Source organism: Passer montanus, unplaced genomic scaffold, assembly GCF_014805655.1.
Source record: "Passer montanus isolate IOZ18808 unplaced genomic scaffold, ASM1480565v1 scaffold118, whole genome shotgun sequence".
Lineage (NCBI taxonomy): Eukaryota > Metazoa > Chordata > Aves > Passeriformes > Passeridae > Passer > Passer montanus.
The window spans coordinates 197,108-208,359 of record NW_024358500.1 but is presented as its reverse complement, the minus strand read 5'-3'; the positions used below and the strand labels follow the sequence as shown (position 1 = coordinate 208,359).

At 45.9% G+C, this 11,252-nt stretch overlaps 2 protein-coding genes across 6 annotated transcripts in view; both read left to right on the top strand.

Annotated features, from left to right (window-relative positions):
- The first annotated feature begins 647 nt into the window (after positions 1-647).
- On the top strand, positions 648-8,879 carry LOC120496733 (tumor necrosis factor receptor superfamily member 1B-like). The gene is made up of 8 exons (XM_039697453.1): positions 648-990; positions 3,399-3,548; positions 4,270-4,363; positions 4,445-4,632; positions 5,352-5,426; positions 5,971-6,008; positions 6,507-6,771; positions 7,291-8,879. Exons 1-8 carry the CDS (start codon positions 648-650, stop codon positions 7,587-7,589), a joined length of 1,452 nt encoding a protein of 483 aa, XP_039553387.1. The 3' UTR covers positions 7,590-8,879.
- A 1,295-nt stretch (positions 8,880-10,174) lies between these two features.
- VPS13D (vacuolar protein sorting 13 homolog D) overlaps positions 10,175-11,252 on the top strand; it is a 96,741-nt gene continuing 95,663 nt past the window's right edge. For all 5 annotated transcript variants that reach the window (XM_039697390.1, XM_039697387.1, XM_039697389.1 and 2 more), the window contains exon 1: positions 10,175-10,281. The gene's annotated coding sequence lies outside the window, so the exon portion shown is untranslated. The remainder of the gene's footprint in view (positions 10,282-11,252) is intronic.

Sequence of the window (11,252 nt, the reverse complement as noted above, 5' to 3'; positions counted from 1 at the left end):
TGCCACTAGCTGTTCCCTTACAGAAGTCAGTGAGTTACTTTTTATTTTTTCCTTTTCCACCAAGTTGCTTTTGTGATTGATTGTATCTCAGCTTTGATTGCACTAAGCCTCCAGGTTGAGTCCCACCTTTTCACATTACTCGTGTAAGTTTGATGCTCCACTGTCTTGGTCACTTTAGTTGACCTTTTCCACATCTACTTTAACTTCACTACATACTTCATTTTAGAGAACACCAGTTCATGAATCCACAAACTGAATAACCACATTTACCTGGCTGTGATTGTTTGGGGCTGTTCTGCAATGACTGTAATCGTGTATTTCCACTCTGTTATTAATTAATCTTTTTTACTGGAACAGCTTTCTAGAAGAACCATATGCATTGCAACCTGCTGGATGTGTTATTGGTTTAATAATGCTGGTAATCTCCGAATTAAAAATTACACGGCTTTTAAGCCATGGCCACTTTTCCTGTTTTTAAACTTTTCCTGTTTGATATGTAAACGTTAAATTGCTGATAATTTCAGTCTCAGAAGAAATATTTTTGCAAGAAAGCCATTTGAAGCTCACGGAGCTCTTAGTGGACTAGAGGGCTGAATTTACAGTAAAGCTGCGTGCGACACACGAGTGACTGCCATCAATGAGTATTAATGACCACCGGCACGCTGCAGAGGCAGCTCGGTACTGCGGGGCGAAGTGACGACGATCCGGGGCGGTGTGGTGTGAACGGGGCAGGCGAGGGCCCCCACCCGAGCCCGGGTTCCCGTGCGAGCAGCTCAGCAGTGCGGGCGGTGCCAGCGATGGGGCCGCGCCGGGAGCCCGGCCCGGGGCTCATCCCCGGGCTCATGCCGGTGTTGATCGCGATGTTGGTCCCCGCCGGGGCCGGGCGGGTGAGCGAGGCCGGGGCGGGAGCACCGCGGGGAGACGCGAGCGGCACCGCCCGGGGATGCGGCTGCGGAGGGCGCGGAGACGGGCAGCGTGTCACTGCCGTGTGTGCGGTCTGTTTGTCACCTGCCCGCCCCTTGTCGCCTGTCTGTCCCTTGTCAAGTGTCCCTTGTCAGGTGTCCCTTGTCGCCTGTCTGTCCCTTGTCATCTGTCCCTTGTCAGGTGTCCCTTGTCATCTGTCCCTTGTCAGGTGTCCCTTGTCGCCTGTCTGTCCCTTGTCAGGTGTCCCTTGTCGCCTGTCTGTCCCTTGTCATCTGTCCCTTGTCAGGTGTCTCGTCTCCTGCGCCTTGTCGCTTGTCTGTTGCTTGTCAGGTATCCCTTGTCACCTGCCCCTTGTCGCTTGTCTGTTGCTTGTCAGGTGTCCCTTGTCGCCTGTCTCTTGTCATCTGTCCCTTGTCAGGTGTCCCTTGTCTCCTGCCCCTTGTCGCCTGTTTGTTCCTTGTCACCTGTTCCTGGTCTCCTGCTCCTTCTCACCTGTCCCTTGTCTCCTGCCCCCTGTTGCCTGTCTGTTCCTTGTCTCCTGCCCCTTGTCTCCTGTCTGTTCCTTCTCACCTGTCCCTTGTCTCCTTCTGTCCCTTGCCACCTGTCCCTTGTCTCCTGCTCCTTCTCACCTGTCCCTTGTCATCTGTCCCTTGTCAGGTGCCCCTTGTCACCTGCCCCTTGTTAGGTGTCCCTTGTCTCCTGCCCCTTGTTGCCTGTCTGTCCCTTGTCACCTGTCCCTTGTCTTCTGTCCCTTCTTGCCTGTCTGTCCCTTGTCACCCATCCCTTGTCTCCTGCCCCTTGTCACCTGTCTGTTCCTTGTCACCTCTGTGCCCCTGGGCTTGGGCTGGATTCACCCTGATCTCCACAGCAAGCTCAAGTCCCGCTCTTAAAACGTCAAAGCTCAGCCTTTGTCTGTGTTGTTACTTCTTGCCTTCCCAAAGGAATGACTAATAACTTTTCCTGGATTTTCATCGGAAATAGGTTGATTTTGCAGGCTTATTTGGATGTTCGTAAAACCCGTGGTGAGCACCCTGGCAAGTGCAGAGTGTAAATCCATATCTGTGTTACACTGTTTACACAGGAAGAACTTGTGCTCCATTGGCTCCCTAGAACTCTTCCCCATTTAAATAGAAAAGCCTTTAATTTGCAGTGAAGATCTGATGTGCTGCAGCTGCTGCTGTTTCTGCAGCACAGTTTGGCAGTGGGGTTTGTAACTCTGTCAGCCAAAGAGCTCCATGGGATCTCTTTGCCTTCAGCTGAGTGTTTTTTCACTGGTGTATTGATAGCACTTTTCTGCCTGGTTTTAAAATGTTCAGGATTGTGAAGATAAGTATGGAAATGTTGCTGAGATGTCCAGGTCACTGTGTTCTTATGGGATATTTATGTTGTTTATATGTTTGTTTAATCATAGGAATTTAGGCTGGATAAAACAAATTGAAATGAAATCAGGTGAGGATGTCAGAATGTGTATTGAACCTGGAATTACACAGTGGCCTTTTAAGGAGTATGGAGTGCTACAGTGAGCTGATCATATATTAAAGTATCTATTTGAACTGTTTCTCACTAATTTTTCATTCAGCTCTGGTTTTAAGGTGAGTCTTGCAGGGAGCCCTGGCCCTTTTTAAGTCCTAAAAATGAGATCCAATCTTATATTATTAAAAACTAAGGCACTACATCACTAAAATATTCCAAATGCCATCAGTAGAATAAGCTCCTGCTTATAACATCCCATCAAGAGACCTTAAGACCTGACTTGGACACGGGTAAATGGATAATTACATTTCCAGCATCCTGTCATTTCTCATTTTGTCTGCTGAAGTGACAACAGCAAACATGGGTTTATTTTGCAAAATAAACATGGGTTTAGCAGTCAGTGAGAGCACACTGGTTCTGTTCCCTGAAGCAGCTTAACAGTACCTAAGGTAGAACATTGTACCAACACCTGTACTTTGGGCTATAGATCACCTGCATTAATGAACTTGGTCATGCTGTCCTCCATCATTTCTAATGGAAATTGGTGTAGAACATTATCTACTTGATTCACTGAGAAGTAAGTTTTAAGGATACAGTGTAAGTTGAAAGGACCTTTGGTCTCATCTAAATAGATAATCTTACAAAGCTGGTTAATTACAGTATGAAAATATCTGTTGTAAAATCTCTAAATACAGTGATCTGCACAGACTGAACATCTCAGTGTGGCCCCCAGGTATGGCAGTGGTGAACACAAATGGCCATGTTTGGGGTTATGACACAACATAACACAACTGCAGGCACAGAGTTTAAGTGTGCAAATTTCTCCTTGCCTAGAGAGAGAAAACTCTTCTGAAAATGTAGATATTGGGGCATTTGGTTTATGGTGCTATACAAGCCCAAAACTTGTATGTGAACATCACCTCATGTTCACTCGAAACATTGCAGGCTGTGATTTTAAATGCTGTCAATGATATCTTGCTTTATTTTTGTTTTAAAACCAGGGCTTGTACAGAACCAAACTTGCACTAGGTTCCAGGACAGAATCTGCAGCTGCCCACCCCACAAGTACTGTGTTTCCAAGCTGGACAAGCACTGTGAGGTGTGTAGAACACACAAAAAATGCGGCAAAGGTTACCGCGTTTCCAGAAGAGGTAATCTGATTTTGATTCTGCTTACTGCACATTGACTCTGGCCTAATTCCCTATGGTTGTGCATTCCTTTTAGGGTTTATTTTTACATCCTCAGCAAGTGGGCACTAAGCAGAGTAACAGTATTCTCCAGAGCTATATCCAAAGTGACAACATGTTGCAATTTCTTACTGTCATGTATCATAAAGTTTCCAATCCAACTTAATCTGCATTTTGCTCTACTGGGTGATTTAATTCTGTACAAGTGACTGAGATCCAAGACCACTTAATCACTCCTTAAGTCCTTGAAAAAGGGCTTCAGGTGCAATTTTGGGTACAGTAAATAATGATGACTCTATGCTGTCCTGCAGAATTGATCTGGTTTTATTAGTTGATGGAATCCATCACCCTGATAATACATCTGTCTCAAAATGATAAATAATTAAACAATATTCAAAACACTGCACATTTAAAAAAAATAGAATAATTTTGAGAAGATGCAGAACTCAACAGTTTGGTGAAAAGCTCAGCTTTGCAGCACCACATTTGAACCTTTAATGGCACCAAACTTACAGCTGGTTAATCTTCTCTTTGGGTTGGGTGCATCAAGTGAATGTCTTCTGTGACAGTTAGAGACTGCATTTTTTGCACTGCTTCTATCACTACTAGGGTCTCTTGCAGACCCTGATTATTCATTCCTGTTTCTCACCAGATAAGTAACTGGAGTTTTCCTCTTTGTTTAAAGGGACAGACAGCACAGACACAGAATGTAAACCTTGTCCTCCTGGCACGTTTTCCCCTGAGGAATCCTACAACACCAGCTGCATACCCCATACCATGTGAGCCAGAGTTCTGTCCAACAGCAGCCTTAACTGTGCAGGGCTTTCTGCTGTTCCTAACTTCTTTTTTGTCTCCTGCAGCTGTAAATCAGTGGCTGTCCCTGGGAACAGCACGAATGACACTGTTTGCAGTGACTCAGGAACAGCCACAGTTCTGCCTCACACTAATTGGAACCTACTTCTGACCCAGAGCTCAGCTTTCCACAAACCTGAAATAATAACTCAACCTGTTGTGTTAAACTCTGTACCTGACCTGTCCCACATCACTGGTGAGCTTTAACTCATTTAAAGTCACTTCTGTCTGCTCAGGAACCAAGCTTATATTTAGTTCTCAGAGTCTTTCCAAAACCAGTCGCCTGTACCCAAACAGAACCTCAGAGAAGCTCAATTAATTCAATGTGACACTGCATTTTTACCACTTGTGCATTTTATGATCCTTGTAAACTGGAAATATTTCTAAGAAACCCCAAACTAGATTATACAAGGCATTTCCTGGTAATGGCTGCTATAGCTGGTAGAAAAGGTCATATCTTAAATTCTGGACTGAAGCAAACCTGGCTTGGTGAGAGGTCTGTGAATTTTCTGTCAGCCTTTGCTGAGACAGAAGGTCCTGACAGCATTCCTAGGTGTGGATGTGCTCTCTCCTGTTCACAGCCCATCCAGGAGCCAGAGATGTTTAGGAGCATTTTCAGCTACCTGGCCTTGTATGTGACAAATTCTTGCTTGCCCGGAGAAATACCTTTTGTGACTGAGGCCAAAAGTCTGTCCTTACTTTTCAGGAGAGAATTTAGCTTTATGAAGTGATGGTGACTGAAATGAGACCTTGGTGTCTGACAATTGAGGCATCAAATGTGAATATCAGGCATACACAATACTTGTAAATTTAGCTTTTGTAGTGATGCACAGAAACTACAAGACTACCTTTTTGTAATATGATCCTTTGTTAGATCAAGCTGCCAAATAATTTCTTCTTTTTATTTATTTTCAGGAGCAGTAGCAGGGCCATTCTTATTGGTCCTGATAATTGCTATTTTGGGATATTGCTTAGTCTCCAAAAAAAAAGGTAAGAGTCATGAGGTGAAAACAAGCAAATCTGAAAAAACTGTGAAGTGTCACCTAATTTCACATTAACCTGAGCCTGGTGGTTGACTGAAATTGGTGTCTTAGAAGATTCCAGCTTTCTTCTGATCTGTCTTGTTCCTCAGATTTTAGGTTATTGTCTAAATACACAACAGCCTTGGAGTTGGGCAACTGTGCAACAGCTGTGCTTCTGCTGAAGCTTATGTTTGGTACTTCATCATTTAAATATTAGACAATTTCAAGTGTTATAATTATACAGACATGAATCTGATTTATTGTCATCAATACCTTTTTTTACTGACACTATACAAGAAAAATTATTAATTAATGCTGAAGCTTCCCTTTGCTTCCTGGCTAAATTTGGGTCACAAAATTAACACAATACAGGTTTCAATGTGGCCAAACTGTGTGTAATAAACGTACATTTTAAGTTTATTCCAGGAGCAGGGATCACAGCCTAGCTTAGGGTGCAGCTGTTGCAAATGGGACAGGTTTGGGTGCTAACAGACTGTCTTTGCTCATGGCAGCCCTGGTGTACTCTGCAGCAGCTGCAGAAGCAGATTTGGTGAGTGTCCTCTCTTTCCATCTCTTCCATTTCTTTAAAAGTTATACAGAAATCATAAACTCTCACCTAATTACAAGTAGAAGAAAACTGCAGAGCAGCAAGAAAACTGGAGTGAGAGCAGGGTGGTTTGGTCCCCAAGCTAGGGTGTAAGATGTACCTTATATATCCCATATAATGTCCCACAACCCAGGTGGGGTTTTGAAAACTTAATTTGACAGCTTTGGTCCCTAAGTAATCAGAGTAGGGCTGTGGGTGCCTTCAGGAGATGAGTTCCTGTTGTTAAACCCTTAATAATCTGTTATGGATTTTGCTTGCACCCATCACTATGCAAATGAAAATAATTATAGAATGGCTTGAATGAGAAGGGACATTAAAGCTCCTCTGGTTCCAATCATCAGTGGTGTCTTTAGCTGCCAAAATACTGACCAGTTCTTTGCTAGTGGGTTGCTTATTTTATTTTTAATATTAACATTTTTAATTTCTCTGCAAATGTTCCAGAGTTTTCCCCCTCCAGAAAAACAGTGTGACAAAAAAGTCAGAGATACAGAATTGCAGAACTCCAGGAGTTCTGAACAGGAACACCAGCATCTCTTGGAAACTTCTGGGTCCAGCAGTATCCTGAATCCCACTGGATCTCCAACCATCAGTGTAACAAGTAAGAAGAATTATGAAAATAAAAACTCAGGAGAGTTTCAGCTGCAACATTCACCTCCTGAAGGTTCTAAATTCCTGAGTGGAGATGGACACAGCTCTGCGAGTTCAGGTAGTAGTGATTCTGAATGATCCAGAACCTCTTGAAATTTATCAGTTATGAGTCTTTTTAGCAGAATTTAAATGGCAGGATAAAACACCTGAGTCCTGTTCAGCAGAGAGAAAATTTAGTAACTTTTGAAAATAAAAAAATGATTGTTTTAAGTTGCCATCCTGAGACAGTAAAGAGTTTTCTCAGTGGACAAACAAGTATTTAAGGGCTAGGGGAGTGGGTGGTTGGCACTTACCTGTGAGTGGGAGTAGAAGCCAAAGGAAGCAGTTACAAAAGAACATTGTCAAAAGCATTTGAAATGACAACAGACGGGCAGGGAATTGTTTGCAATCCAGCTCTGTGCATTAATTTTGGTCGCCTTTTTATTTCTGGGGAGATACATAGATTTTATGGTACCAAAATGTGACAAAACCAACTCAACCAGCTTGACTAAATTGTGTATTTTAACTGTAAGTCAAAGAGCTGGATAAATAATCCCCTGTTCTGGTTTCATTCTTCTGTTTTGTGTTTATTTGACAGAACATTCTGGTAACGGAGGAACGCAGGTGAATGTGACGTGCATTGTGAAATTCTGCAGACCAGACTGCAGCTCGCAGTGCCCCGAGCAGATGAGTTCAGCGAGCAGGGATTATGGGCACACTCCCTGGTGTTCCCCCACAGGGGGAGAAACCCTCCTTTCCAAAGAAGAAAATGCCTTGAACAAAGAAACTGAAATTCACATCGCAGTGGAAAATGAGGACAATTTACTTCAGGACTCACTTCCAGAAGAAAAGAAGGTTCCTCTGGGCATTCAAGATGCTGGGATGAAAACCAGTTAAAGGAAATGACAGATCATATGCTGATGGACTGATAATCAAACAACCTCTTGTCTTATAAAACAAACATTCTGGTACATGTAGCTTTCTTACAGATTTGAAATTTCAGATGAATATAGACACTGCTGCTTTCGAGGTTTTTAGCATCTTCTGTCGCTTTGCAGTTTAAAATAAAAATCACTGAAGCTTTTTAAAATTGAATGGCCAACTCCTCTCTTTCTCTGATTCCCTAAGAGGACCTTTATCAGACTTGAAAAAGAATATTTTTCAAACTTTATGCTGTTTTCTCCTGAAACTTGTGATGATGATTTCTATTCAAGGTCTGCCACGTGTCAAGAGCATGGCTGTGACCAGCACTTCTCAAGGGACTGGAGTTACTCAATGCTCAGGAATCATCTGTTTGATTTAAATTTTAAAGCTATTGCATTCAGTTTCCTATCCCCTATTTTAGCTGTCACCCTTTCCCTCATCCTCCTGGATATTTCTTTTATTATTACAGTTTGTTTTTTCTTATTATCAGAGCAAATTTCTCAAGTACATATAGGGTATTAGGAAGTGAAATCTTTTACACAAAGTTTTTTTTACAACTAAAATTACAACTGTTATGTTTAAACAACAGCATTTCATTGTCTGTACATAGCTCATTTTGTTTTAGAAGGGAAAGCCTAGACTGAACTGTCGTTATCTTGGAGTAGGAGTAAGTTCCTTTTGTTGACAACCTTAGAGTTTGTCACCTTTGTGTCCTGGCTGAGGTAACATGTTTCCCCCATTGATCCTGACCTCTATTTTGAGGTAAACCATAAATGCAAAATATTTTCCCTGTGTTCAGTGACTATTAGAGCAGTTCCCTGTGATTATCTTTGCCAGATAGCTCATTGCCCTCAGATGGCAGAGCATCATCTGTAATAAATGGAATTTACTCAAACCCCAGAACCTGAAAATCCTGTTCTCCTTCACTGCTTGATGACGCTGGAGCTCCAACCACCTCTTACAGAAAATTAGTGGAGGTTCTCCTTGAATGAAGTGGTTTGGAAGCCAATATTTAGGAACCCACTTCCCATAATTATATTTTACATTTGTGACTTAACTGTCAATTGTGGTGGCTGTGTTCAACCAGAATCTGCAATCCCGTGGGAGTGAAGTCACACAGTGACACATAAGCCTTGTCTTATGCCATAAAAACACTGCTGGACTATGTGATCACTGAACTGCCCTCATCTATCTCAAGACACAGTGGTTTTTTCTGAGGCCTGAGACCTAAAAGGATCTTTTGGAATAACACTGCTACAAAGGAGTATTCAGATTCAAAAAATGCAAATTTTAAACTTCCAAAAAAGCTCTGGTACTATATAAGCTGTAATTCTTTCTGGAACTGACAAACACGTCGGTAGTTCTACTATGAAGAAGCATTTGAAGCATTTTGCAAATCTGTATTAAACTTATACTCAAAGGTATTTTTCAGGAAAGACTTTGAAAATGGGCACTCTGAAACTACTACAGAACTGAAGGATTTAGGCAAGAACCTAATTTTCCACAGCTCTTTGAACCTCTTGCTCTGTAATATTTCTGTCAGCCAATTTTTTTCTCTGTCAGCTCCCACTACTGGGGCCACAGTGAAGCAGCAAAGGAAGATTTTTAAAGACGTTTAAAAATATTAAAAAGGAGGATCCTGTTATGGTAATTAATTTACTGAGTTTTCATATTAAGGAGCTGTCACAGAGAGAAAATCCAAGTTTTATGCTGAAGTAGGAAAAATGAGCCTGCATTTGCGTATTAAAAAAAAAAAAAATCAACAACAAAGAGCAAAAAACAAACCCCAAAAGACAAACATATCTTTCTTATAAATACACGTATTCTCAAGTTTCCTGACCTGTTTATTAAACAAAATTCGGATTTCCAGTGTGGCTCTCTCACCGCACAGGTTACCCATGGCAGCCAAGCGCTCCCTGTGAGGTTGGTACCGAGGAGCCGCAGCTCCTGCAGCCCGTGGGGCTCTGCCCGAGGAGGGATCTACCTGCGAGGGTTCTGCCTGGGGGGAGCTCTGCCTGCGGGGTTTCGGCCGCTGCTTCTCTTCAGCCCGGCTGGGCCAGGGCGCCGCGAGGCCTCGGCGCGTTCCGGGCCCAAAACCGCCCTGTTTGAGCCCATTTCCGTGAGGGCGTTCCGGGCCCAAACCTGCCCTGTTTGAGCCCATTTCCGTGAGGGCGTTCCGGGCCCAAAACCGCCCTGTTTGAGCCCATTTCCGTGAGGGCGTTCCGGCCCCAAACCTGCCCTGTTTGAGCCCATTTCTGTGAGGGCTCTGCGTTCCTCCCCAAACCTGCCCTCTTTAAACCCATTTCCGTGAGGGCTCTGCGTTCCAGCCCCAATCCCGCCCTGTCCGAGCCCATTTCCGTGAGGGCTCTGCGTTCCTCCCCAATTCCGCCCTGTTCGAGCCCATTTCCGTGAGGGCGTTCCAGCCCCAATCCCGCCCTGCTCGAGCCCATTTCCGTGAGGGCGTTCCTCCCCAATCCCGCCCTGTTTACACCCATTTCCGTGAGGGCGGCGCGGAGCCCCGGGTCCGGGCCCGCCCCAGGGGCGTTACCGTGCCCCGCCTGCAGGGGGCGGTGCCGCCGCCCCATCGATCGCTCGGCGCTCCCGCACTCGGGCGCACCCCCGCGACCGCCCGGCGCGCGCCCGCCGCCCCCCGCCCGCAGCGCAGGTGAGTGCGGGGCTCCCGGGGTGCCCCGAGGGGGTACGGGGGCCACTGGGTGTACCCCCGGCCCCGCTGCCTTTCCCTTCTGCGTCAGCCGCCGCTCCTCGGCTCCGGCCTGAGGGGCCCCTCCCTGCCGCACGCCCCTCGCGGCGCCCCGCCCCGTCCCGGGGAGGGTGGGCGAGGGGCGCCCGCGGTGCGTCCCGCTCTGTCCGGGTCCGTCCCCCTCTGTCCGGGTCCGTCGCGGTCCCTGCGGGGCGCGGGGGTCTCAGCGCGACGGTGGGGCCCGGGGGTCCCTCAGGGCCTCCCCGCCTGGCGCGGGCCCTCCTGCGCCTCACGCTGCGCGGGGCTCCCGCGGGGTCCGTCCCGCTGCGCCGGGCAAGGTGACCTTTCGCTTCCTCCCCGGCACGCCGGGCGAGCCCGCATTTTCTGCTGCCCATGCCCCGTGTCCGCGGCGCTGGCCCGGAGGCTCGTTCCCTCAGGTTTTGGGTGTCGGGGCGCTGGCAGAGCCCCCCGCGCCTCGGGCGCTGCCCTCACACCTGCCCTGGCCCCGGCGCCCAGGGCCTGCTCTGTCCCCCCTGCGGAAAATGCATCCTTCTTTCGCTTTGAGCCAGGGCCTGCTTTGGGCTGTGCTTCTCACCCTGACAGTTCTTGTGCTGTGTGCGTTAAGGAAATGAAAGCATTGTCACAGAAGAGAAATGCCTTATTTTTCTTTCCGGGGCACAGCAGTGTATTGGAGAATTAAAAATACAAAAGCCTTAAAACATTTGAAAGATTTGTACATGGTTAGTTATGTCCCATGAATTTAGGTTAAGGATGTGATGTACTTCATGTACAGCTCTTAGGGTGACTTCAGGCAGGGTTTGTGCACCAGAGTCACTGGGATGCTGATCTCTGCTGTGCTTAAATGTTTCTTCAAGGTCTTTCCTCTGCTTTGGTTCCAAACACCTGTAGATTCCTTCTTTTACTGCCTATTTTTT

Excerpts from the sequence above, each read along its gene's own strand:
- LOC120496733 (XM_039697453.1), top strand. The coding sequence starts at position 648 with ATGACCACCGGCACGCTGCAGAGGCAGCTCGGTACTGCGGGGCGAAGT. Across the intron at positions 3,549-4,269 it reads TTACCGCGTTTCCAGAAGAG|GGACAGACAGCACAGACACA; the intron begins GTAATCTGATTT and ends CTTTGTTTAAAG. Across the intron at positions 4,364-4,444 it reads AGCTGCATACCCCATACCAT|CTGTAAATCAGTGGCTGTCC; the intron begins GTGAGCCAGAGT and ends TGTCTCCTGCAG.